Raw genomic sequence first — 25,668 nt, forward strand, 5'->3', positions numbered from 1 at the left:
TAAGGTAGACACTTTATTCCTAAAACAGAAGCTGCACCATCAGTAGCGGCACACAATTACTATGTACACATATACACACACAGTTACCTAAATCTGTTATATAAAATATATAATCTGACAATGTACCTTTTAATTCCTCTTCAGAGCTCACTGAGTTACTGTGCAAGAGACTCTGGAGCCAAAGTAGACAGAGAGGTAAGTCTCATCCACTCATTGGGTGGGACACAAATGCCCAGGCCAGCTTTTACTTCATTATTACAGCATGGCAATAGAAAGGTCTGTACCCCTTTGAAAAAATAATATTCTAAAAGCAATCTACAGCAAATTCACTTGAACAGGATTTTCGTTTTGTATTTGAGAAAAATTACACTTTTGATACCAATTCCTGTACAGTGAGATGTACACACCCTCTAGGATTTGTAATATATAAAAGATATTAAGCATTAAAAATTCCACATTAAAAAACTTACAATAAATAATATATGCAGGCATTTCATTATGATAAAATCTCATAGATTGCAATCTACAGTCATTAAAAAGACATTTTTCTCCTTTATGAAATGTCCCTTGATCATCCAAAGTGATAAAATGGATTCTTGGCATCTGATTGATTCATTGGAAACTTCCAGTTAGAGTTCTGAGAGATACACCAGGACGAGGAGGAAGAGGAGGGTGCTTCGTCCACATTTACCCTGATGGAGTGCGAGGTCCTTTCGAGTGTCGGGGTGTCTTTGTAGCAGGAAATCCACAACATGTCTGAGCGATCCCTCCAATCAAATCTCAGCAGTTTGATCCCATTAGAGTTCAGAGCATGTTCATGATAAAGTTGTACATCTGGGTGAGCACCACAAAGTGAACAGGCAGACAGGAGCGCCGGTCCTGGGTGGCAGGGTCGCACGTGAGCCAGGAGAGGGCGTTATATTGCTCTAGAACAAATCTGGCATGAAGGAGGAGGACATGGAAATGTTAATAAAGCTGGGAGTGAAACAAATGTCTTTCTAATTATTAAAAAATTGAGTTTGGTTACAGTTCAGACCTGAGCACATCAGAGGTGTGGTTAGAGTCCAGGGGGTGGGAGTGTTTACTGTGCAGAAGCTCATCTGATTGGACAGAAGACACGTGCAGGTGAAGAGAGGCCTGGAAAAGAAAGAGACAAATGAAATCAGTCTTCAGATTCAATCACTGAATTTCAGGTTCAACACATCTGCATGTAGAGCTGCAAAATCTCATTATTTCATCAACTGATGTAAAAGAGTCAGTATTCTTAAACCAGCAAACAAGCAGCACTGTCGATAGGTCAGAGCAACGACGACAAAGAGGCATTTTGTTGAAGAACGGCATTATTGCGATTACTCAAGACTTCATGAACATATAATTTTAGTAGTACAGGTATGAGTCACCTTGAGAAAGAGTGGGCACTGGTTCTTGGCTTGGGGGCAGGCTGACCAGAACCAGTCGGGCAGCGGTCCGGCCTTCGCTGTGGAGACAAAGTAACCCAAAGCCATCGGCTGCTGCAAGATGTTGAGCGCTTCTTCGTGAGACTCCATCCGATCTGTACTCTGACCCTGCGAAACGAAGGTGATAAAGTCATCGATTAGAGCATCGCTGCAGCCAAAACAGGCATCATATTTTCATAACCAAGGGGCACCTAATTTTTTTTTTGCTCATTAGCATGCTTTTCTTCTTTTTTTTACTTTTTTTAATGTAACTATTAAGTTGAGGACGAAAAACAGAAGAAGTTGTTTAATTACTGCCGAGTGGTTCATACATCACAGCCTGTTAATAATCTTAAAGTCTGTATCTGACATTTTATATTGATGAGTGACTTCATGAAAAAGATGGCAGACCTTGCTTCCATCTCCCCCTTGGGGGCCCGGGGAGTGAACAGGGGAGGTTGTGGGGGAGTTGGGCAGGATGTTGATGAAGTCTGGATCCATGTCTTGTTCAAACAACTCAAAGATGTTCATTCCCTCTGATCCATCTGCAGAGAGGGAAAAATGTGTCATTCTGGCTTTCCAGCTTTGAGCAGAAATATATTGTAGCAGCTCTGTGAGCTGTGAAAACATACCGGGATTTATTTGGTTAAAGGTGTCGATGTCGAGGGGCTCTGAAGTGTTAGTGTTGACCTGCACCATGGCTGACGTGGGGAATACCAGTATGTGTGTGCAGGATGTATCCTGAGGGGTGCTCAGCTGCGATGTTTGCATGTTAAGGGTGGTGCTTCGACCAAACACGGAGCCTGTCGACACTGAGTCTGCAGAGACGAGACGAAGGAGAGCGCTGTCAGATTTACAGGCTTTTTGTAAATGAAGTGAAACTAGCCAAACTTTAAATATTATTTCTTTTACCTGGCATAATCACAAAGGAACCTTGAGGCTCCATGGCAACTAAGCAGGCGCTAAGGATGCTGGGAGTGTCAGCAGCAGATATGCCGCACATCCTGCACGTCTCCTTCAGTCGCCTGCTGAGGGACTGCAAGTTCCTCCTGCTCAGCAGAATACTCCAGTCTGAAACAGACAAGACACAAGCACATAAGTGTGTGCGCGTGCGTATATGTAAACTGCCCGCTCTGCAGACACTGTTGAAGTATGTACCTCTCAGCTCGCCGTGCCCCATCCTTCCAAGCCGCCCGATAACGACCCTCCATGGCAGTGACGTGAGCTGCACCAGGCTGAGGCACCACTCCCACAGCTTCTGCAGACCCAGCCGTCGGGCTGAGCCCTTTTTCCTGCGAGCCCTGCAGCAACAATAATACAGTAATGCATTTATGAGGTAGTTTTGCTTTTTAATTCGTTTTGATTCTCTAGCTTTCAGTTTAATTTAGCGTAATTTACTTTCCACAGTGGGTTTAGCCTTTATTGTTTAAAAATGTTTAATTTCAGTCTTAAAACAAAGACATTTATCATATTTAGTCTTTGCTAACTAAGATTGTTTTACACTTAACTACAAAGACTTAGGTATCAATAACCAAACTGATTCTGTGGTACTGAGGTAAATCTTTCGTGAACAGGCACCTGTTCGGCACATCGATGCTGATGATGCAGGTCTCCAGCAGTTCTCCGTGTTGATCGGTGCAGGAGGCCAGCAACCATCGCTGGTCATGTGACAGACAGTAGCCCACAAACAGGACGTTGTACTTCTGCGATGCCTCACCAAACGTCTCCCCGAGCTCAGTCTGCTTGTCCTTCACTGGAGCCAAAATGAAGGGTGGCGTGTAGAGACGCAGACACTCAGGCCTCTGCACAGCCCACAAACACAAAAATATATATATTCAAGTTGAGAGTGACAGAAGGTACAACAGCATAATTGTCTGTAGACATACAGCTTCAACAAAACTCAGGAGTTCAGCATCAGGGTAGTTACCTCTGGGTTCTTGAGTGCCATGTCAATGGCAAGACCAGGACCAAAGCCCGTCAGAGCCTTGAAATTGGTGGAGTTGGGAAGAGGCCGACGACACTGAGTGAACACAGAGAAAGCCAGCGACTTGAGGTGCTGACTGTAGACGTGGCGCCCTGCGCTGTGCACTGGCTGGAGCAGATACTGGCAGGGAACAATCTGACACAAAAGGAGGAAAAAAGGCATTTTAGCACAGCCTGTAGTGCTGGATGTTTATGGATTTGTTAGACTTAAGCTTCACTACACATTTGTTTTTACTGAAAGTTTCTCTGTGTTACTGACTGGGTTGTGTTGTAGATGATAATTCATGGACATGGAAATCTCAAAATAGGTCTTTCTGACAATTAGTAATAGTTTGTGGTGAAAGAAACATTAGTGAACCCTGAACTTCAAAAACTACACTGCTGTAAGTAAGTTCAATCCCAACATAAAATTTCTGCTTCATCCAAAGATCAGAATAGGTTTTAAAAGTATTAATCCACAGGAACGCCGTAACATTCTCTAGCTCCCAGTGAAAGGCATCCACACCTTCAAATCTGTGCAGGATATATTTGAGTAATCAAATGTTTCTCCCCCCAAATATTAAAACTTTGTGAAAAGATTTTGTGCACATCAGTACTTGTAAACATCTGCACCACATTACCAGTACTGTTACTATACTGGCAAGTGTGAGTGATTATGGTAATTATAATTATGATAAGAAGTACGGGTGTCTTTAATCTTATATTGTTCATAGAAGACGGAGGTCAAACCAAACCGTTTGTTTACTAAACTAAGAATATTGCCACATCTTAGCTCGAAGGAAGAGTTAATGACAGCACATCTGAGAGATTAGCATGTCTGCAGCGATAGGACTGAATGGATATTAGCCCACACAGTTATGCTGATGCTGTACTGAACCCATTATAGCACATTCACGCCTCTTGTGTTTCAGAACTCCCTCTGGCATACTGATGCAATCTTGTGCCACTATATCACAGGTGTGGCAGTTACCACCTCCATTAGTGCCTGCTAATGATTCCCCTGCTCCTTCTCACCTCCCTTTGTGGCAGCTGGTAACCCTCTCTATTATAACCAAAGTAGAAAACTGAGCAGATGTTATTAAACTGTAGACTATATTTAGAAAATGAACTTATTTTGTGAAATATCTTTGACTTTTGGAGTCTGTTCTTTTATACACTACGCAGAATATTTAGCCACATCTTTAATCTGCAGTTATGAAATTTTAAAACTATTAAGAGTGTTGTTCTACCTGCACAGAGACAGAGTTTCTGATGCAAGCAGGCAAGATGTGGAGCATTTCCATGTAGCAGCGCAGTAGGCCCATCGTGTAGGTACTCGAATGGACTTCTCTGTCTGCGTCTTCGTAGCTGAAGGGGTCGACGATGTACACCACTATAGCAGGCGGGTAAGACACAGCATGGGACTCTCCGTCTGTTGGCTTACCCACTTTGTCTCTCTCCATTGTGCTGTTAAAAATTAGGCAGATAATTACTGAAACAGGCCAAGAAATTATCTTCATCAGATCTGTCAATAATGTTCATATTACTGTCCACAGTGTGCAACTGAAGCTTTTTGCATGCGTCCTGTGCAGCCTTAACCTTTTTCTAGATATTACTAGAAAGACATGCACATGAAAAAACAAAAACACTCAGAGCAGTCAGATTAGATATTAGCCACTATTTAACCTGCCAGCCCAACTACAAAGTCCACATTTTTCTGGGCTCTGTTGATCCACACTTTGTAGTTGTTCAGTGTATTTATCTCCAGCAAATGGATGTTTGTATACTGCTGCGTGCACACTTTATTTAGGTAGCTCCCTGACATAAACTCCAGTATTTCCAGTATAATTGTGCCTGCTGTGTGCTACATGTGAAAGAAACTGTCCAAATATCATGTATGAAAATGGCTCAAGCCAAATCTTGGCAGGCGCAGCTCCCATCAGAAGAAACGTAAAAATAAAATTACTGAGATGAAAGTAGAGACACGCAGCACTCATGAGATGTGTTTTGCCATAACAAAACTTCAGATCTCACTAATATTATACTGCCTTCAAAACACGTGACACACAATACTTTTTTAGCCAGAGGATGAACTTTCCCTGCTGATTATGCAGTGTTACCAATGTGGTCATTCATCAACCTTAAATATAATCTACTACCAATAAGACTATTTGGTCAATGAATGCCTAAAAACTGCATATATCAAACAGACCATGTGTAAGTGTTGGTGACCTTTGAAAGAAGGTGTCTCACAGAACTGTCGAGGAACTGAGCACGTCAGTGTGTTTTTATCAGATTGACTTTGTAAAGCAGTTGTAGAAACAATCTCCATCTCAGCTTAAAATAACTCAGCACTGGTTATCTATCCCATGAATGCATACCAGTTATGAAAAGGCTTGTGAGCTAAGTACCAAACTACAACGCTCTACTACTTGAGATATTCTGTCAAATAGAAAGAATTGAAATGAGCAAACTGGCATTTGCTAGGAAAGATTCAAAATATAATCTGGCTCATGAACCATCACAGATCCCAAGTGACCGTGCATAAAAAAAAAACCAAAAAACAAATATGACTAACAATTTTTGGGAAATATGGAGAGATAAGACAACAGGCGCCTAGTTACGGCATAAGGTCACTGGTCCTTTGGCCAGGTGATGTAACAGCAGATCTAACTACCTCTCTGGGCTCTCAGTGGGTCCTTGAGACTGGTAAGCAGACGATCCATTTTCAGCCATTCCCCCTGTGCCCTGCGAGTTTGGCTGGGGTCCATTCTGAGACGCTCCACCCTGCAAGCCTGCTGTTCCAAATGACGAGAAGGAACTTGGCTTGGCTGAGGTCATTCCCCCAATAGTCTGTGAGCCTGAGGATGAAGAGGGAGGGGTGCTGTTGACCTGGGCAGGCTGGGCAGAGCTGGTGTTGGAGCCGGTAGTGTTGGTGCTCTGGAGTCCTGATGAAGTGCTGGAAGAGCTAGAGGTCTGGAAGGAGGGGGTGGCGGCTGTGGTAGGGTTCCGCTGGGTCAACAGAGAGCTATCCAAAGACTGCTCTGACAGGTATGGAGCTGAAAGGGATCCCAAAAGAAAAATGATAAATCATCATTTTTACAAACCATGCGATTTTACTTACTTTAGGTTTTCAGCACTACAAGCAATCACATTACCTAGATCATAGCAGCACACTTGAGCAAAGAGTTTGAGCTTATTAAAGGCTTCATTGTTTCCTTCTCTGGCAGCCATCTTAACGAACCAGTCACTAAGAGGCTGCTCTGTCATGCTCCTGCCTTCTTTGGTGCCAACCTTCAATATGCCCTCTGGGTGACTCTTGCAGATGGGCCTGTGTTGCCCCAGCTGGCATGCCTGTCAAGGAAAAAAAGAAAAGAAAACAAGAGTGCAACAGTGTGAATCACTTTTGCAGAGCTACAAAACTGTTTCTGTAGACATGTCAGCACAGGAAGGGTGAGTTTAATAAACTGCCAGGTGCATACCTCATACATTGCACTTAGATCTTTGAAAAAGGTCTTGGCCCCGTGGAGCAGAGACTCATTATCAGGGCAAATGACAACATATCCCACATCCCTCTGAGAACCAAAAGGATCCAGGAGAAGCTTCTCCCAGTAGGGCAACCCAAAAGGAGACAGTACCACAAAATCATATTCGTAACCAACCAGAAAGGTTGGGATGGGCAGAGGCTCAGGAGACTCATCAGTACCTGTGAAGATAAGGAGACAAGTTAGTGTCTTTGAAGACAACAAAGCCATAAACTTCCACAATATTCTATTTATCTCTATAAAACAAACAAACAAAAAACGCTTTCGACACACCATATGATCCCCTCCCAGCCATTTTATGGAACTGCTGCCAGGTAAGTGGCCCCTGAACGCCCCAAGAGCGCACACTCCTTTTCTTCTGAATGGTGTCCTGCAGCACAGGCTGGAGGGACAACAACACCCGGAGGACATCCACAGAGTATAGCTTGCTCATGTCTGCTGCTACAAGTGAAGAACCAATAGGAAACAAGTATTACATTTCTGCTAGAAACACATAAGGAAGAACTCTACATTTAAAGCAGCAGTAATGTGAGAATACATACATTTGCGTTTGGGCCACTGATGAAGACAGGTGCTTTTCACTAGTGTTTCATCGACTTTGCCTCCTGACATATTGTCCATGAACTGCCTGCCATGCTCCAGTGCCATGTAGCAGTCGTTATAACAGTCTCTCTCTTCCACCCTTAGGAACGAACTGGGGGCTGAAGTTGGTTTGGGGTACTCCACACCAGCCATCGAGGCAAATGGATTGGTGCACTGGTCCTGCAGCAACAGGATTAACTCATCTGGAGGCTTCTCCTTCAGGCTGCTGGCTTTGTGTGATGTAGAAGCTCGCAGCTCTTCGAAACACCGCTCTGTATCTCGAGCAGCATCAGAGCCCCGTCCAACTACGTCCAGTTCATCCTCTAGAAAGAGCCCAGCTGACTGGCCAAAGCGCCGATTGGTGACAGCGCTAAAACCACAAGTGCATATATACTGGGCCTCGCCGTTGTCCTTGAGGTATACGCCTACATCTGCCCCACGGATGTTCATGTTACAGACACACACACAGCAACTGTCAAAGTTGCAGTCCTTGAAGAGGTTCATGACTGACTCTGAAAGTATGAGCGTGACGTATAGGCTGTGAGCCTCGGGAATTGAGGGCACGGTGGCTGGCTCAACAGAACTAAGGGGTCGGCAGGTGGAGGGCGTGGAGGCAGGAGAGTAAAGGTCAGAACTGTCATACTTGAGGGAGCCCTGGACGCTGGATGGGCCACGTGGAGTCCGTGGAGTGCGGGGTGTGCGAGGTGTGGGCACAGAGAAGCGTGGTGTGGCTGGGGATGGTAGAATACCTGCACCACTGTTGCTGGGAGGAGCGCTGCTGGACATGAAGGGCGGGTGGGTCTGCGGGGTGTAGGTCTGGCTATAGTCAGGCTCCACACTGGGGACATTACTGTTATATAAAGATGAACAGTGATTAGGGTTTCATGTTGTGATGTTTGGTTATATAGCAGCTGAAGAGTACCGTTTACATGCATTTACGTTCTTTCTTGTTCTACATACATTGCAATGTTCATTATGTGCAGCCACCGACATGATAGCTGCACATAATAAACTTGTTTCAGACATAGGATGACCTGATGGCTGGTTTAGGCTCTTTGGAAGATAAATAATGATCACTTTGAACTGTGAAACCTGCAGAACTGTGAATGAATAAAAATATAGAGCTGGAAATAAGTGTAATACGTCACTTTTCAGTACAAATTTGAAGTTGTACTGTAAAAGACTAAAACTCAAATTGTGAGAAAAACCCTTCTTGATCAACAGATCACACATCAAAGATGGGAAAAAGTTAATTCAGAATATGCATTTACCTATCTTTAGTGAGGAGACTAGTGTTGGACACTGGGGGTATCAGGTCCATTTTGCCCATGGTCCAGCTCGCCGTGTACACACAGTCTTCTGGTAGTTTGACAGGCAACAGACACTGGCTTGGTAGTGTCTTCAGGGGGGCATACATTGAGCAGCCAATGAATGACTGACACATCTCTGGCTTGTACACAAAGGAGAAGTCCTGAAAACAAAAACGCAGGTCATTTAACAATAAAGAAAAATGATCAGTTTCCTCTCTACTTGGTAATTGCGTGATGTGTTGTACCTTTATTTCAGATGGCTTAGGGCTGCAGAAACCCTCCTCCACCTCCATCTTGAAGTGGTTATTAAGCTGGCTGCCGTCCAACAAGGTGAGCCCCGCCCCTGCTTCTAAGCTGTCCTTGCTGCCGGAGTTCATGGGAGAATAACCCTGCTGCTCCAGGGAGGGTGGGGTGGGAAACATTGTGTGCAAGTCTACTGAGCCTAAGGAAAAGACATTATTACTTCTCTTGAAACAACAACTTACGTAGTTATGATCCTTGATGAACAATGAGTAATTGATGATTAATTTTCCTACTTATGCAAGACAGGGGATCCAGTGCAGTTGGCTTAGTATCTTTAGAGCCAAACTTGTCATCTGTACCAACACCAGCTCTTTTGGATCCAGGCTGTGCAATGGGGAAAACAAGTCAACATATTCAGTACATCTTGGAGTTTTAACAGGCTTCATGAGGAGACATCACCATCAGCTCCTGAATATGCCACAACATGCACTCACTGTTAGCTCATCTTCATCTGAATTGAAGATTTTATCCAGGTCGCTGTAGGACACAGCCAAGTCGTTCTCGTGGATGAGGCTGGTCGAGGCTGAGGGTTTACTGCCTGTAGGACACTGTCCATCTACACCGCAAAACAAATTGAGGGACATTTTTTGAATTAAAGCAAATAAATAAACATACATAGAAATCTCCAAGCAAGAATGAATAAACTTCTCACCATCTGCAGAAGTTCCAGTTCCTTCATCCACCTTGGTTAAACAAAAAGATGACAGTAATTATCGTCATGACCATTTGTTTGTCATTAAAATTTCCACTATTTGTACTTGTATACAAAGCTCCGATTATCAAACATGTTCCTAAAATGAAGGTCACTATTTTGCACACCGAGTGCTGATTTTCAGAGTTAGCCATAACACAACAGGGTGAGGTTTGAAACATCTAAAATCAGCTGCTGATCCTTGTTACACAACTTTTCTTCTACAAATTCACAAGAGAATTTGATAAGAAAAATGTGACTCAATTATCAAGATGACTGCACAGTCTTTTCGTGATTCACTAGGGTATACGTGCTGGCACTAGAAACCAAAACGTACTTTACATCAGTAAATATCTGAGCAAGCAAACATGACTGTGAAGCTGACAAGTATGTAAAAGCAAATTTAATTAACAGGACCTGTGATAGAGACACATTTTGGTTACTAATTAAGTACTAATGGTCAATACCCAGCAATATCAGTGTGTGCTCTCAAAAGACAACTACTACTATGCAGCACAGAGAAATGAAGGAAATAAGCACTGGAACAGACGTGAAAATGTTTAAATGATTCACCTCCTTTAATATAAAAACACAGAAATGTTCAAAATAACTAGTTCCAACAAGTACTTTACCAGGGACTGAAAGTAGATTTCATCAAATGTCATAATAAACAAGGATTTCAGCCTTTGTCAGGACCCACCTTGTGTTTCTTGTTTCCGTCCTTTTCAGCTCCAGACTTGTCCTTCTTCTCAGTAAAGCTAAACTCCTCATCTCCTTCGACGAAGGCATAAGGGTCTGGCTCCTCACTAGGCTCTTCATCTCCTGAGGTGGAAGCAAGATGGCTGTTTCTCCGCTGTGTATAAGTCTTGATGAGCTCTTGGGACACTTTCAGGGGATGCGAGGATCCTGACATCAACCTGGGAGGGGTGTAGGAGAGAGACATTTTTAAGGCATGCAAATACATTATTTTTAAATTCACAAAAAGAAAAAAAAAATATATATATATATATTTTTTTTAAAGCATCCGCCGATCAGACAACAGATACTCACTCTGTGACAGAGACTACACTTTCACTTCCTCCACCACCTGCAGAATCCTCTCTCATTTTATCTAAAGGTAGCTGGGGTGTCAGGAAGTTTGAGGGCTTTTTCTGAGGGAGGAGGAAATACTTCCATGGATTATGGGTGGAGTCATCACTGGGGCTGATGGCAGAACCTACAAAGATGGTGGGTTCAAGGGTTTCATTGTAGGTTGAGGGAAAGGGCAAAGGCATAGGCATGTTCTCCGTCTGAGGCTCCTCAGATGAGCCCTTTGGTGGCATCTGACAAGGTTCCACTGATGGCGGGTAGAATGGTTGGTGAATGGGAGTTGACGAGCTCTTCATGCCACCAGGAGTCATGTCAACTTCTACGTGATCACAGGGATGTGGGCTGAGAGGAGGGGGAGGTGGAGATCCAACAAGGTCTGCAGGAGGGCCGTGGGCGTGCAGTGTAGGGGCTTTAGACTGCACCGTGTCCACATGGTGCAAGCTGGGATACGAGCCTTCTTCCTGCGATCTGAGGCAAAGCCTCTGGGTCTGAGGCTCCAGGGATTGCTCCTCGCTCACAGAGTTGCGGTGGTGAAAAGGTGTCTGTGGCCTCTTCTGCTGCTTCTCCCCCTTCTCCAGCTTCTCGCCCAGCTTGTGCTTGGGGGCTGGCAGGGCAGGCTGTCCTGATGAAGGTGGGTGTCCTGAGGTGCTGCTAGACCGCTGTTTCGAATTCTTATGTCTGTTTGGAATAAAACAAATAATGGCTATAAAATATTTTAAATAAATAACTAAATCGCTGGTGAATTAACTTCACTAAACATACCTTGCACAATTACAATGCAGCCTATGAGCTGGCTCCACAAAATCCCAGAGTCCTGTTTTTTCTGTCTCCTCCTCACAGGTTCCATTTGTCAATGAAGTAAACTTATTCCTAGAAAGAGTGGGAATACAAACACGTTATCCATCTGGATGGAGGCAAAACCAGAACAAATGCAAATTTAAAGAGATGGCCAAAAACATACTTGTTCCCTGTATGGTTTAGGTTGTACTCCTGCCATACAGACTCCACCATCTGGCTGGCCATCCTGCGAGGGATTTTACCACCGTGTAGAGTGTTGTTAGAGCTGTAGCCATCAGATGCAGAAGACAACTTGAGCCACTTCTGGGCAGGCTGATAATCTGTGAGAAGGTAAGATAAAGATGATAAAAATAAATACAACCGCAGTGGTATGCAGAGTCTCACAAAAATAAAGGCTGATGAACATGTATTTTTAATTGTAATTCTTACCAGTCTGAGCCTCCTCTGGTGACGTTGGAGGAGTCAGAGTGACAGAGGACATGGCAGGATCTCTGTTAGCAGCCTGGCCCTGCTGAGCACCACACAAGCTTCCTGAGGCGTTGGCTGAGCCCTGAGGGACCACAGTAGGGAGGTCCGACAGAGGGAGAAGCACCAGGCAGGAAGGATAAACCATCCTTACTCCCGCTGAAAGTAAAGACATTTGTTCATTTTAAAAACTCAGCATGAAAATTCAAAACAGAACTGAACAAACCAAATACACATTTTTAAATGCAACAATGTTTTGGTATAACTGACTCATTTATTCACCTTCACTCTACAAAAAAAAAAGGAAAAAAAAAAAGAAAAAAAAAAAAAAGGATAGTGTCTCTCAAAAGTACCAGTGACAGAGAGAACTATTTGGACTGTTTTCTTTAACACAAACAAACAAAACCACAAAAAACAGACACATTTTAGGGCTCTGTTATAGCTGTAGACTGATCCATTTATCTCATAAATGCCAACACTCTTTTTCCTCGGGCTTTGCCGTATTTAATATCTCGGGTGCCTCCTGTGTTGCCGTTTTCCCAGGATACACTCGTAATTTACACGAGATTCAAACTTTATTATGAATAATTGTAAGGCTGCACAAATATTCTGATTTTGATCTCAACCATGACTTTGGCTTCCCACAGTTCAATGAACGGGGGATACTGGAAGCATGTGCTTCACCAACAGAGCGCAAACCAAAAGCAAATTAGTTGCTCCATAAACAATGACGTATCACAGCCATTCACAGCTGTTCCCTGCACTGTAAAGCTTGAGGTTTTCCTGGATAAGTCTGTATCAGTAACAAGGTTATTATCGTTAACGAAAACTAACGAAATAACGAAAACTAGAAGTGAAAAAACATTTTCGTTAACGGAAATAAAAATAAAAACAAAAAAAAGGAAAATTAACTAAAACTGTAATGAGTGTTCACAAAACTAACTAAAATTAACTGAATTTATAGCAAAAATGTGTTTAGTTTTCATTGATGTGTGCGTGTCATACAATAGTCAAGGGTGAAAATGAAGTTTAGTTTCCAGATTTATTTCTTGCTGTGTCTCATTATGCCAGCAGGTGGCAGTACGTTAGTCGAGTCGTCTGTGTTGCTGCTCCGTCCACGCGCAGAATCATGTCAGGAAAAGTCGGGAGAAAGCTGGTTCGTCTGTATTACTCGCTGGTTCGTCTGTATTACTCCATGGTCGCCAGGGGGCAGGAGCCTATCCCAGCTGTCTTAGAGCGAGAGGCAGGGTACACCCTGAACAGGCCACATCCAGCAGACCCAGCTCCACCATCAGCCAGCAGGCCACAGCCAGGCTCCACCATCAGCCAGCAGGCCACAGCCAGGCTCCACCATCAGCCAGCAGGCCTAGCCAGGCGCCATCATCAGAAATTCCGCTTCCGGGTCCCTCGTGGTGGCCGCCTCGTGCTCTCGCTTCAGTATGCCACCCAAGAAAGGCCCAACACCAGAGGAGGTTGAGGACATTAAAACCTCCCTCGGAGCGCTGTGCGGAGACGTGGCCGCAGTCAGGGCACAGCAGGAGCTGCTTCTGGGGCTTCTGGAGGAGGTAAAACAGCTACGCCTCCAAAATGCCGAGAAGGACAGACGGATCATGGATCTCGAGCGGCGGGTGGATGAGCTGGAGCAGTACACCCGTACGAACGACGTGGTCATCAGCGGTATTAAAATCAAGCCGCGCTCGTATGCGCGCGCGGTGGCCGGGAACGTCGGGGAGCCCAGCGACGAGGAGACCCGCTCGGTAGAGCAACAGGTGGCGTCCTTCCTCCAAAGCAAGGGGATAGAGATGGACCTGGAGCACATAGAAGCATGTCACTCACTGCCCAGGAGGAGTGACAGACTGCCGGCCAGACTGTTTTTTGTTTTGTGTATTTTATGTTCAATATAGGTATTTGTTGTGCCTGAAAATGAATAAATAAATGAAATGAAAAATGAAAGCGCCAGAGTCCAATTTGGGATTACTTTGAATATGACTGTGTTTTGGATAAAGCAAGTGTCTTGTAGTGGAGAGAGACAAATTATGAGGGACATTTCTAAAGGGAAAAAAAAGTGCACTTGAAAAGCTGACACAAGAAGGCTAACCTAGCTTACCTTGAGAAGGTAAGGGAGCACACTCAACCCTCATCCCCAGAAACAGACGCTAACCTCAGGCAAGGCAGCGTGATGCATCTCGAGACAACAGGACGGGGATATCTACATAACTGTGTGAGTCAATTGCCTTCAAAATGTTTATCAATTCACTTGAACCAAAATTACGAACACCCGGTGCTGCAAGAGTTAATAGTCTCATTGGGGCCAAGATATACATTTTATAGTTGCCTGGTATCAATGGTTGTTCATCTGCCTTTATTTATTTATTTAAACAACCCATAGGTGGGAATGTGAGTTGTCTGTCTCTGCGTGTTAGCCCTGCGACAGACAGGCGACCTGTCCGGGGTGCAGGGTATGGTAGCTGGAATAGCAACATACTCAAGGATGAGCAGAAGAGCATGAATGATATGATGAAACTGGGATTTTGTTACACTTAATTATTGCAAACACAACTAAAACCATAACTGAAACTAATCAAAACTAAACTGAAACTAAGGATTTTCAAAAAAATAAAAACTAAACTAAACTAGCAAACAATTGGTAAAAACGAATTAAAACTGATATAAAATTGAAAATCTGAAGTCAAAACTAAATAAAAATTAAAAATAATGAAAATTGCAAAACTATTAAAACCCTGATCAGTAACACCACGTTTAAAGAAAGAAATTCAAAAAATTAAAATGTCTAGTAAAGCACAAGGTGAAGAGCTTGTTTTTTTTTGAAAAACAAACAAACAAAAAACAAAACAAAAAACAAAGTGAAGAGTTTGTCCCTTGAAGCAGAAGATAATCTGTTTGGAAATATTCAGATTTATGGTAAGTGATGTTAAAGACGAAATCACGTGTAGGGCTGCAGCTTTCGATTATTTTAGTAATCAAGTAATCTATAGATTATTCCATCGATTAATAGAATAAGAAATAATTTTATCTTATTAATGAGCAATAATAAATAGAGCTCAAGAGCTCTTTTGGTTTTTAGAAATTGCAGTGTTTTTTGTTGCATCCATCATCTGTTTCATTTGTCAAAAAAAACAACAACAAAAAAACAAAAAAAACAACCCTTGGTATTTACGTGCCACATTAAGTTTTCTTTTTTAAAGAAAACATTTTCTCAATTGCAGAAATATATAAATACTCTCAAGTAGAGTCAAAGTCAAATAAAATAAGATAAATATGCCATCTAAACTAAGGCACAAAAAAAATCTTTACTCTGTCTTCTTGGAAGGCTTATGTTTTGGTACATGTGTTTAAGTGTGAACGTGAATGAGTAAGTTTTTGTTTGTAAGGAGAACGTGGTGGCTGCAACGAAGAGAAGCAACCATATCCGCATTCTGAAGTTTGCCCTGTGCTTTGATGCAAAGCTTATGTGCTGCTAAAAACAAGATGTTATGATAGTGTAGACATTATTTAATATTAACAATAATTCAATGTCCAACCTAAAATCCCTCAGGTCAGTGGCTCAGTTTTACATTTCATTTCATTTTTACTGGATTGTGAAAAACGCTTTAATTTATATATTTTTAAATATTAACATAAATTAGTTGAGACAGTAGTTTATATTATTTCACTTTCAATCTGAAAAATGTTCTGAAAACCTTGAAATAAATCTGGTCTAGAAGACACCATGCCCTGCTTTAGACTCACACCCTTGTTCGCTTCTATGTAAAATAGGATGGCTGCCATCAGCCTTCAGCAAGTTGTATAATTTAAACATGGTATCAGACTAAGTTAAAAGTTCATCTGCATATTTTAATACATATTCTGGACGCTTACTGGAGATTTTTCACTATGTAAAACAAATGGTGGTGGATGAAGCAGTTACAAAGTTTGCCTTTCTTGAGGTCAGTGTTTGTTGATCAGGTGCTTCGATTAAAGACTCGCTTTTCCCCAGTAAAGGTTTTAATGGTGATTACGGGAGCAGTGTTGCCGTTTTGGACACTAGAAACACTGTTTCTTTCACTCTCCCTGAGCTCACCATCTTGGTACCGGCTCCGCCTCTTTGCGGTGTGTAAACAGACTCCGGCTCCACGTTAAATTGTGCCATCGTCTTCATCACCACTGCTGTGTTATCAGTATTTCTGTTTAAAACTGGGGGCTGTGTGGGCTTAATGTTGTCAAACTTTTGATTCACACGCTGCTTTTAAATACATTTGTAATGCAAGTCTGTTTTTAGTCGGAAATGTTGGTTTCCATGGTAACAGTGCCGCACTACAGAGCCGTGCCTTTAACAAAGCACTGAAGCAAGAATTTGTGTCGCGAATTTTTAATAATTCTTTGAAATACTCGACAAATCGTTGCAGCCATAATCGCATGCAAGGAGTGCTGTAGAACTGTGTCTTATTGAACCTCCTAAAAAAACCCAAAAAAACAAAACACACCACAAATTGCAGTATACTGATTACATGAAAGCCAAGACAATGCAATGGTTGCTAACATGAATTGTCCAACATCAATTCAGACGTCCATAAAAGCAAACCAGCGTATCGATCCAGCTCACAAATATGCACTGAAATCACAAATGAAATCAGATTCCATTTGGCCAAAGATGTGTCTCCAATAAACACGCAATCACAAGCACTTCAGGAAAATCGTCTACATACTGGACAATAGGGGTGGGGGGAAAAAATCGATACTGTGTAGTATCGTGATATTTTGTTTGCTAATAATGTATCGATACAGGGACAGCAGAAATCGATATTTTGTTACAAAAAAGTTTTTGTGCTCTGACTTCAGAGCATGTTGATCCTTTTTCTGAGCAAGAATTCTGACATTCCTTCACTGTCCAAATGTGTTTAACTTTTTTTTTGGCGGCAATAAACATGATAGTTTACTTATTTTAATTTAAGACATGTTTTATTTTAATTAAGTTTAAAACTTTTTTATTTAATGTAAAATTATATTTTGTTTTAATTTACTTTCAAATTCTTCAGTTGCTGAAGTTTTCATAAATTTCATAGTTCAGAATAGCTATAATTGTACCAGATGGTTGCATTCAGTTAAGTTGGACTAGACTGTAATACAAACCGTTCAGTTTGTCAACAATAAAACTGACTGAAATGAGAGAAAGACTGAGTGCGAGACTTTGATATTAGATAAAATGAATATTGATAAAGTTTACCTTTATGTACAGAATCTGAATATCGCAAAATATTTTTAAAAATTGCAATAATATCGTATCGTGCGTTAAGTATTGTGATAATATCGTATCGTGGGATGTATGGTGATTCCCACCTCTACTGGACAACAGATACGTTTTCCCCTTGCACGGTTATTTTTCCAGCGTGCCAAAAGCTGAACTGTATGCAAAACATCGCAAGGGACATGGACAGGGATACACAGCTGTCGAGTACTTTACTTCGAGGTTTTATTGATACCCATCCTGGATGCACAATAGATGAAATAAAAAGACTATATTTGCTTCCAAGAGATGCACTTGTCAAGTGAATAAAGGACTGTAGTACCGTGTAAATGTGAAAGCAGTGCCCTGTTCATTTATTAATCTTGTCTCTCCAGTTTTGGTACAATTCTTAAAATTTTGATTTTTTTTCTTAAGAATGTACTGAATTTAGATGAAGGGGGGGGGGGGGGATCTATTTTACTTTGATCCAAATATTTGTACATTAGCAGGAATGTAGCACAACATGGATCTTAAAGCACTAATGTTTACCAAGATATGTGCCACCAAGATCACAGCACAAAAAAAAATAAATAAATAAATAAATATGTGACTACAAATCAATGAATAATTATAACAAATAACAGGTAATAAAATCCTGATAACCATTTTGGCCATAATTTTGGCCTACGCTAACAAGCTAACTGGTGGATGGGGGTTGAAACTTCAAGCTTTGCCTAGTTTTACCAAAACTGCAAGATTGGGTATGAATTGCAGTCTGCGCACACACAATCGACCCACATGCAATTTTAATCAATTTGTCAATCCAACCTGGTGACCCACAACCTGCTTCAAAGGATGTACAGTTATTCTTGGCACAGGTATATGGATGGCTCAATATTTTAGCTGTAGCTTTACCACTTAAGCAATTCTTATTGAGCACATGAGAAGCTTTATTTAAATAAGCAAATAAATACATAATCCTCCTGGACTCTGTGGTTTTTTTTAGACCAAAATGTTGGCAGGTATGTCATCCTTATATCAAGAAGAGCTGAAAATGTAGTACTGTATTTTTCAACTGGCACGACTAAATAAATGAATATCAATAAACTTACCTTTCTGTTCCTTCCTTGCATTCAGTGATCCACCACCACATTATGAACATATTAAGAAGCCTTACCAACAAGGACCTCCACAGCTGCCAGGGAGTCATCCTCCCAGTCTGCATCTTCCAACTTTTCTTCCTGGACTTCCTTGGGATTGGGGCTGATGGGATAGAACTGCCTCCACTCTTCGATAAGCTTCTGAGTAGGGTGGTCTGACATCTTAAAAGCCTGGCCAGTGAGGGTCCCATTCAAGCCATATGGGCTCAGGATGACTGTAGGGCAGAGTTACAGTACTTTAATTCTAAAAACAAAACGTTGGTCTAGTTCCATTTAATGCATGACTACTGTGCACAACTATTGTGATCTTACCTTGCAAGGGGCTGGAGCTTTGCTGTGCAAGGCTTAGGTGTTCCTCGCTCAATCGCTGAAGAGGCTGATGCTGAGCTATCTCAACACTCGTGCACACGTTGCTGTCCCCATGTACAAAGAAGTTGAATGCACAAGAAAGGTGCTCACTGCAAGGTGAATCAAAGACAGAAAGAGGTACTGTTATGCTTAGAAAGAGTGGTATACAACAGAAGCTCATCAGTAAATGAATAAACAAACACTTGTCTCAAACACCTAGAAGATAAACTCCCTAAGGGCAACTGAGATTATCGGTGTACTCTCTTTCATTCACTGTTAAGGAATGATTCAAAGAAAAAAGGCAGGGCTGATAATGGAAACCACACAGTTCCTTTCATATTCCACTGGCCTCATTGATTCATATCACGTGATAATGGTAGGTTCCACATACACAAGGCTAATACCGCCAATCAGATGGTGCACGCAGTATACACACGGATTTAAAAATTGCTGTAAAGCAAACTGACAATATGAAGCACAAATATGCATAAGAAATTCTTATAGCACTGAAATGTGAAAACAATGCCATCTTTATTTTCTAACCACGTCTGGAAGGCCAGGCAGCAAAACTCACTAAAATAGTACTCGTTGACATGATTTCTGTAAAACCACAGCGCAAACTCAGCAGTTTCCAGAGACTGCTGTGTTTACCAGTCAGAGAGGGCAGGCGACAGCAAGGCTGCCAGACTCCTCTGTTAGAGGTGCAGCTTCTCTGCCACAAAACAAGCCTGTGGACCTCTTTATGTAAAAACAGAAGCTAAAAACCAGTGAGCAATAAATCACCTCCTCTTCAACACAACAGCCTTTTTATACAACTGCTAAAACTCTTTAAAACCATTGAAAAAGTAGCCAGAGGGAACTAAGCCAAAGGCTTGTGCATCAAACACAAAGTCACCCTGGATGAACACACACAAGAAATTGAAACTCAAATGAGCTTGTCGGGAAACTCTGGGGTCCTCCAGGCTCCTTATTCAACAGCAGATGCTAAATCTATGTCACCACCCTTATGGTACAGCATTACACAACTCCATTCTGAACCAGGCAGATATTTATGTGTTACTGTTGCTAGTTCACCTCAAGCTTGTATTTGTACAACAACAACAGCCCAGTTTTGGGCTTTGGAGAGATGCGAACAATAAATGTCTCTCTTTAACTTTTTTTTTCTCAAAAGCCTACAATTTCACAGAAAACTATGGATGCAATACCGTTCCTGCTGTTTGAGCCAGTGAGATCAGTAACTGCGATAATGGAATTATTTATTCTATTTTGTTTTATGTCATTCCACATTAACTACATCACATGTCAGCAGTGCTGTAGTTAAAGCAGCACATTTTGCTAGAAGCAGAGCAACGCTGCATGAAGGGCACCAGCAGTTCAATGGCATTTCACACTGGCTACAACAACAAATCACCTTATTTGTTACTTAATTTTGATTTTACAGCAAGCAGTGAACAGTGCCTTCTCACATGGCTTTTCCATAAATCTTTTCTTCATTATGTTAGGTCTAAAACTCCAACAGAACCATTTATTTCACTTAAAGTACCGTAACAATTTGTTATCACCTTCCTTAATCAACTGTCTCATCTGCTCTGCTTTATGAGTGGCGAGAAGTGCACACAGTGAAACAGCGAACAGAATAATAGAGCAGAGACACCGGGGTGGCTGTAAATTACAACAAAACACAAAAATTCACACTGAGCTGAAAGGGCCAAATAAATTAGATAAATGTAATTATATATTAAATCTAATTAGATCTTTTTATTTACTCCAAAGTAATATAACATTAAGAATCAATTAATAACATTTTTAAATGAAGTTATTTATTTATTACACAACTTGGATGTTTCCAGTGAACTTATTAATTCAACAGTGGTATTGGACTCAAAAAGATGGATTGGTTCACAGCAAATGAAACAGCGTAGCATGACAATGTGCCATGCCAGTGATGTGATTCAAAAGCTGCCATAATCCATCACATCATTAGATCTTGTGCAATTCCACGAATCAGAATTTTCTGAGACCTGAAGGATGTCATAGAGGCGAACCAACACTGAGTCAGTTGTACATGAATACAAAAGGTACAGACCACAGTCGTGTATCTATTAAGGATTATATCAGAGATGCAGATGTTGTGTTAAAGGCAATACTTTAATGTCGTGATTACACTGCTCAAAGAAAGACTTAAAAAGTGTGCAAAACACTATTTTCCTTATAAGAAAAGGGTGGCTCAACCCTAAAAACAGATATAAGCTGACCACAGCATAGTCAAAACAACACATGCAACATTTCCCAAGCTGCGTCACAAATGGTAATGTGAATGATTAAAGAATGTGAAAGGCCAGATATTGTTATACTAACTTCACACCATAAAGAGCACATCAGCTCAGCTGAATTTCCCCCGTAACTTAAGCAGTACACATGCACTTAAATTACCCTGTTTTTAGCATGTCTAACACATGCGTGCTTCAGTTCCTGATTCCTACATATGTCACATTCCATGGTTTGTTCTGCTCTGATTAAAGAAAGCTGGAAAAAAACAAAAACCCATACATGAATCGAATTTTCAAAAAAAAAAAAAAAAAAACACTCCAACAGCCAACATGACTAATGTTTTACCCTTCAGCACAATCACAATTCATGGCACTTTACTCCACTGACATGTTTACCCTTAAGCAATTGTATTAGTCCTTTTGTGTTATAAAAAAAAAACACCCTGACGTATGTGTAAGCTCAGGCTTAATGTGGAAAGGAACTTCTGTTGCGTCTTTGGTTCATAGTGAACTTTGTCTTAATCTGCCCTATAGATAGCAAACTATGAGATGAATATGCTCTTGTATCAGTACAAAAGACTGAATTGAACCCCAGTTAAGAGTACAGAGTATTACAAGAGAAGTGTCATCTTTAATTTAACAATTCACAGAATATCCTACAATTTTTCTAGAAAGAAGCAGGACATACCTTTTATTAATGGTCTTCTCCTCCTTTTGGTATGGCTTGACAAACCACTTGCCAATACGAACAAAGCCCCGGTTCATGAGGCAGCGCTCCAGCAGGTTGTGAATGGCTTTGAACAGGAGCGTTCGACACTCATAGGATAGGCCACTTTCCCACTCACCATCCTCCTCACCTGAAACAAGGCAGATGCAAACATGATGACTTTAACAATCAAAGCTTTTTTCCCCTGATAAAGCTAACCAGTGTTAAATGTACTTGGTTTTGTCATACACCCGTAGCCTTAATTTGGCTATGCAAAAAACAAACAAACAAAAAACCCAAAAACACCACAGTTACAGCTGCTCTACCGCATATAAATACAGGAAAACATTTAATATTAATAAAAGTCTTAGTTGCTGTTATGTAATGACGTGATCCAAAATAAAAGGCTTCAACCCAGTTACTGACTTATGTAACAGAAAATAAACTATTTTGTTAAATTACAGAGAAATGATTATCTAGGTGAAGCTTACTCATGCCATTCCTTTCTGATCATCAAGAGCTATACTCCCTGCATAGTGGAAAATTCTTCCAACTATCTTTGGAGCTCAAGAGAGATTTGAAAAATTGTTGCCAACTCTGTTTCTTTAATGAGCAATTTCTACAAGTAACACTTCATCACACCTGAGACAAAATACCTGTGTGTTAGCCCCTAAGGGTACTTCTTCTCTAAGAATATGAATATCAACAAAGCAGGATTGAATCTCCAGAAATCTAGAAGTGTGTCAGGTGACTGTGATGCACAACAACTTGTTCTAATCCTACCATGCAAGTCTGCGTCTCTATGGCTGAGGGCCAATCAATTTCACAAGTCTTTAAAGACATTCAAAGACCAGTTAGCCACAAATTCAAGGGTCTTAGAAATTATTTTTAATCAGACTTTGCATCATCAAAAATGTATAAGAAATTTTTTTAATGCAGTAAGCATTTCAGGACAGCATCTCTAGAGAGGTTTGTTATTAATATCAACAATTACACACTTCAATTTCAAATTGTTCAGATGGCACAAACTGAACTAACTGCTGCAAAAGCACAAGAGTCCACATATAATTTGGAGTAAATCACCAAATAACATTGGAATTTAATTCAGTGAAATGAAATAAACATTTTCATCTAATAAACTCTGATGTTGTCAGAATCACAAATCTTGCAGAATTCGTGGAGAGGTTAAATGAACTTACTTAAGAGCTCATTGTGGATAAGCTCTGCAAAACTGGGGTCATCACCCCACCAGAAGAGCCAGAGCTCTCTGCGACCCGGGGTTTGGTGCCTCCTCCAAACACTCAACACATCTGCCGCCAAGCATCGGCTGAAACTGCACAAGATCGGGTCCTCCTCAGTCACAGGGAAAAGGATTGGCGAGGAGGTGGGTCCTTGCCACACAAAACGCCGCCATTTTATTCCAGTCAAATCAGCCTTAAAGAGAAGAATAGTGATGTGAGAATAAACACAGAGAAAAACTGAAGAGCATAAAGCTAATTTCCAGCTGTTTACTGCATAACTCTTCATGCATCTTGACCTAACACACTGCAGTAACAAGCCAGCCACTGCTTTCGCTGCTAAAATTACTTTCAATTCAATTAATTTTATTTTATTTATATAGTGCAAAATTACAACAGCAGTTGCCTTAGGTGCTTTATATTGTAAGGTATAGATCCTACAATTATATTGAGAAAACAGAAAGAGGAAACTTTGAATAAGCAAAGCTGAAAATTGAGGTTTGTTTACACTGTTGAAAGTTTTCCTTTACTCTTTACACTTGCCAAGATGATCACGCCTGAAGGCATAACACACAACTATAAGGAAATAATTTACAACCAACAAGTTAACAACCAATGACAGACCTGTCAGTTTAAAACCAGACTGATCTGTCTCAAAATGGTTGGTGACAGCCACAATTAATTTGCATGCAGTGCAGTTTAAATCAAGGGAAAACAATATGTTCAGCTGGTTTTAGAGAAACTGCTCGTTTAGTTGTTCTTTTTACCACCATGTAAATAACGTTATTGCTAGCGGAATATTTTAGCACTCAGTGCAGTGTAAACACAAGATCATGCCATATTTATCAACCAGCCTTCAACATAGTTGTCATGCAGAATGTGCTGGCTCTGTTATGAAAGTTGGCTCAGATCACGATTTGTTAGTTGCAGGCCCGATGCCTTCACTCCAATCTGCAACTGACGTTACAAGGCTTGTTGCCTTATTAGCCAAAATGGCTTTCTGGCCTCTCAGGATCGCTAACGCTCGCTAGCTCACAGAGCAGAGTCTTACCAGGCAGAAGAGGTTGGAGTGGCAGTCCTCCAAACTGGCCCCGTTTGGTACAAAGCACGAACTCATCCTTTCACTGCGTAGTTGTAACGTTAAAATCCATGTTCTCAATCATCTTCGGGGGGCAATAGCCGATCTGGGTAACTCGCTTGCGAAGCTATGTTCAGCTCTAATTATCCCGTTAAAGCGCTGCCAACTTGCTAGCGTCAGCTAGCTGACGCTAGCTAAACAGCCAACTTCTAACCGGCGCTAGCCACCACCACTAGCCTGGCAGCTAAGCTAACGTTAGACAGACAGCCAGAACGCGTCAACTGTAAGCTTCTCGCTATACGATTCATCAATCCTATTTGAAATGTATTGTCTGATCTGGTTAGCCGCAAGCCTGCGGCTACATCACCTCAACATTAAATAATCATCGATAACAAATCGAAGAAAGACTAGCGTTAAATACAACACTGGAAAAAGTTAAATGCGCAATAAAAATACGAGCTCAAAAACTTAAAAGAAAAACTTAGATGCTGGTATGCTAATGCTAATGGCAGCTAGCTGCTCTGAAACAATTTCAAAGCGGAGGAACTCGCCCCTCCTCCCCCTGAGCTAGCCTAGCCTGCTAGCACATTCGCTAACATACCAGAGCTCCAGCGTTAGCTCGCCAGCTAAATAAAACAACCCGCTACGCCGCCCTCCTTTTCACCAAAACCACCATGGTGCTCCGTCATATTAAAACTACCCTTAAAACGAATGAAACACCCCAAACTAGCGTGACTACTCATCAGCTACTCTTCTCTGCCTGCTCCATAGGTCCAGCAGATTTCCATTATTTCAGTTCATGTATTGAATTCTTTAATGGCGGCCAGGAGGACAACTCTGCCTCTCAGCTCCTATTGGCCAATTTGTGGTAATGGGGGCGTGATCCGGCTTCAAGTAGCTCCATGACTTCACAGTTTACAAGATGAAAGCTCCAGTGCATCTGTCATGCAGTGGTCACTCCTCAGTGATGCCTGTTAACGTGCATGTTTTACTGTGCATCATCTGCTGCATGGACAGTTATGGTTAAATATTTGGTGAATTATTGTTGGTTGTGGGAACATGTGTGTGTTTGTTTGCATTGTTATGTAAAGGCCCTGATTGTAAAAAAAAACAACCAAAAAACAAAACAAAAACAAAACTGAGTTATTCTATTGTCTTCTGGGGCGTTTGCGTTGTGCATTGAATAATAATAATTAGATGACACGAAGTCATCTAGTTATTATTATTTTTATAATTATTACTGAAATTATTTCAAATGCAAATAAAGAACCAACATTTGCATGAAACACAAACACTGATCCGACTACATACATATAGTTGACAAATTAATATGCAAATATGGGGAAAATGAAGAATAAAGAAAAAACACATTCAGTAGTAATAATTTATTTAAGTGCATTTTTGAAATTTACTTTGAAATTAATATAAACAAACTTTTTCATGCATTGCAACACCCCTAAGAA

General features: G+C 41.3%; 1 protein-coding gene across 2 annotated transcripts; it reads right to left on the bottom strand.

The window, feature by feature from the left end:
* On the bottom strand, nucleotides 1–25,057 carry LOC113035867 (mediator of RNA polymerase II transcription subunit 13-like). 2 transcript variants are annotated; one of them, XM_026191676.1, is made up of 30 exons: nucleotides 24,179–25,057; nucleotides 23,089–23,323; nucleotides 21,872–22,040; nucleotides 18,878–19,023; nucleotides 18,583–18,780; nucleotides 12,146–12,340; nucleotides 11,880–12,036; nucleotides 11,681–11,788; nucleotides 10,880–11,596; nucleotides 10,530–10,746; nucleotides 9,791–9,821; nucleotides 9,573–9,694; nucleotides 9,372–9,462; nucleotides 9,081–9,277; nucleotides 8,797–8,996; nucleotides 7,486–8,375; nucleotides 7,217–7,384; nucleotides 6,881–7,104; nucleotides 6,557–6,752; nucleotides 6,076–6,457; nucleotides 4,649–4,865; nucleotides 3,364–3,555; nucleotides 3,015–3,238; nucleotides 2,595–2,737; nucleotides 2,349–2,507; nucleotides 2,069–2,254; nucleotides 1,848–1,981; nucleotides 1,401–1,565; nucleotides 1,037–1,137; nucleotides 1–937 (listed from the first exon to the last, which is right to left on the bottom strand). In XM_026191676.1, exons 1-30 carry the CDS (start codon nucleotides 24,242–24,244, stop codon nucleotides 805–807), a joined length of 6,363 nt encoding a protein of 2,120 aa, XP_026047461.1. In that variant the 5' UTR covers nucleotides 24,245–25,057; the 3' UTR covers nucleotides 1–804. The 2 variants fall into 2 exon arrangements, with proteins under 2 accessions (XP_026047461.1, XP_026047460.1); XM_026191675.1 differs by having other exon boundaries at nucleotides 9,573–9,821.
* Nucleotides 25,058–25,668: the final 611 nt, after the last annotated feature.

Source organism: Astatotilapia calliptera, chromosome 14, assembly GCF_900246225.1.
Source record: "Astatotilapia calliptera chromosome 14, fAstCal1.2, whole genome shotgun sequence".
NCBI lineage: Eukaryota > Metazoa > Chordata > Actinopteri > Cichliformes > Cichlidae > Astatotilapia > Astatotilapia calliptera.

Coding starts and splice junctions, on each gene's coding strand:
- LOC113035867 (XM_026191675.1), bottom strand. CDS start 24,244: ATGAGTTCGTGCTTTGTACCAAACGGGGCCAGTTTGGAGGACTGCCAC. Junction 3,556..4,648: donor GAAACTCTGTCTCTGTGCAG/GTAGAACAACAC, acceptor CTTTTGTGTCAG/ATTGTTCCCTGCCAGTATCT. Junction 2,255..2,348: donor TTCCTTTGTGATTATGCCAG/GTAAAAGAAATA, acceptor TCGTCTCTGCAG/ACTCAGTGTCGACAGGCTCC.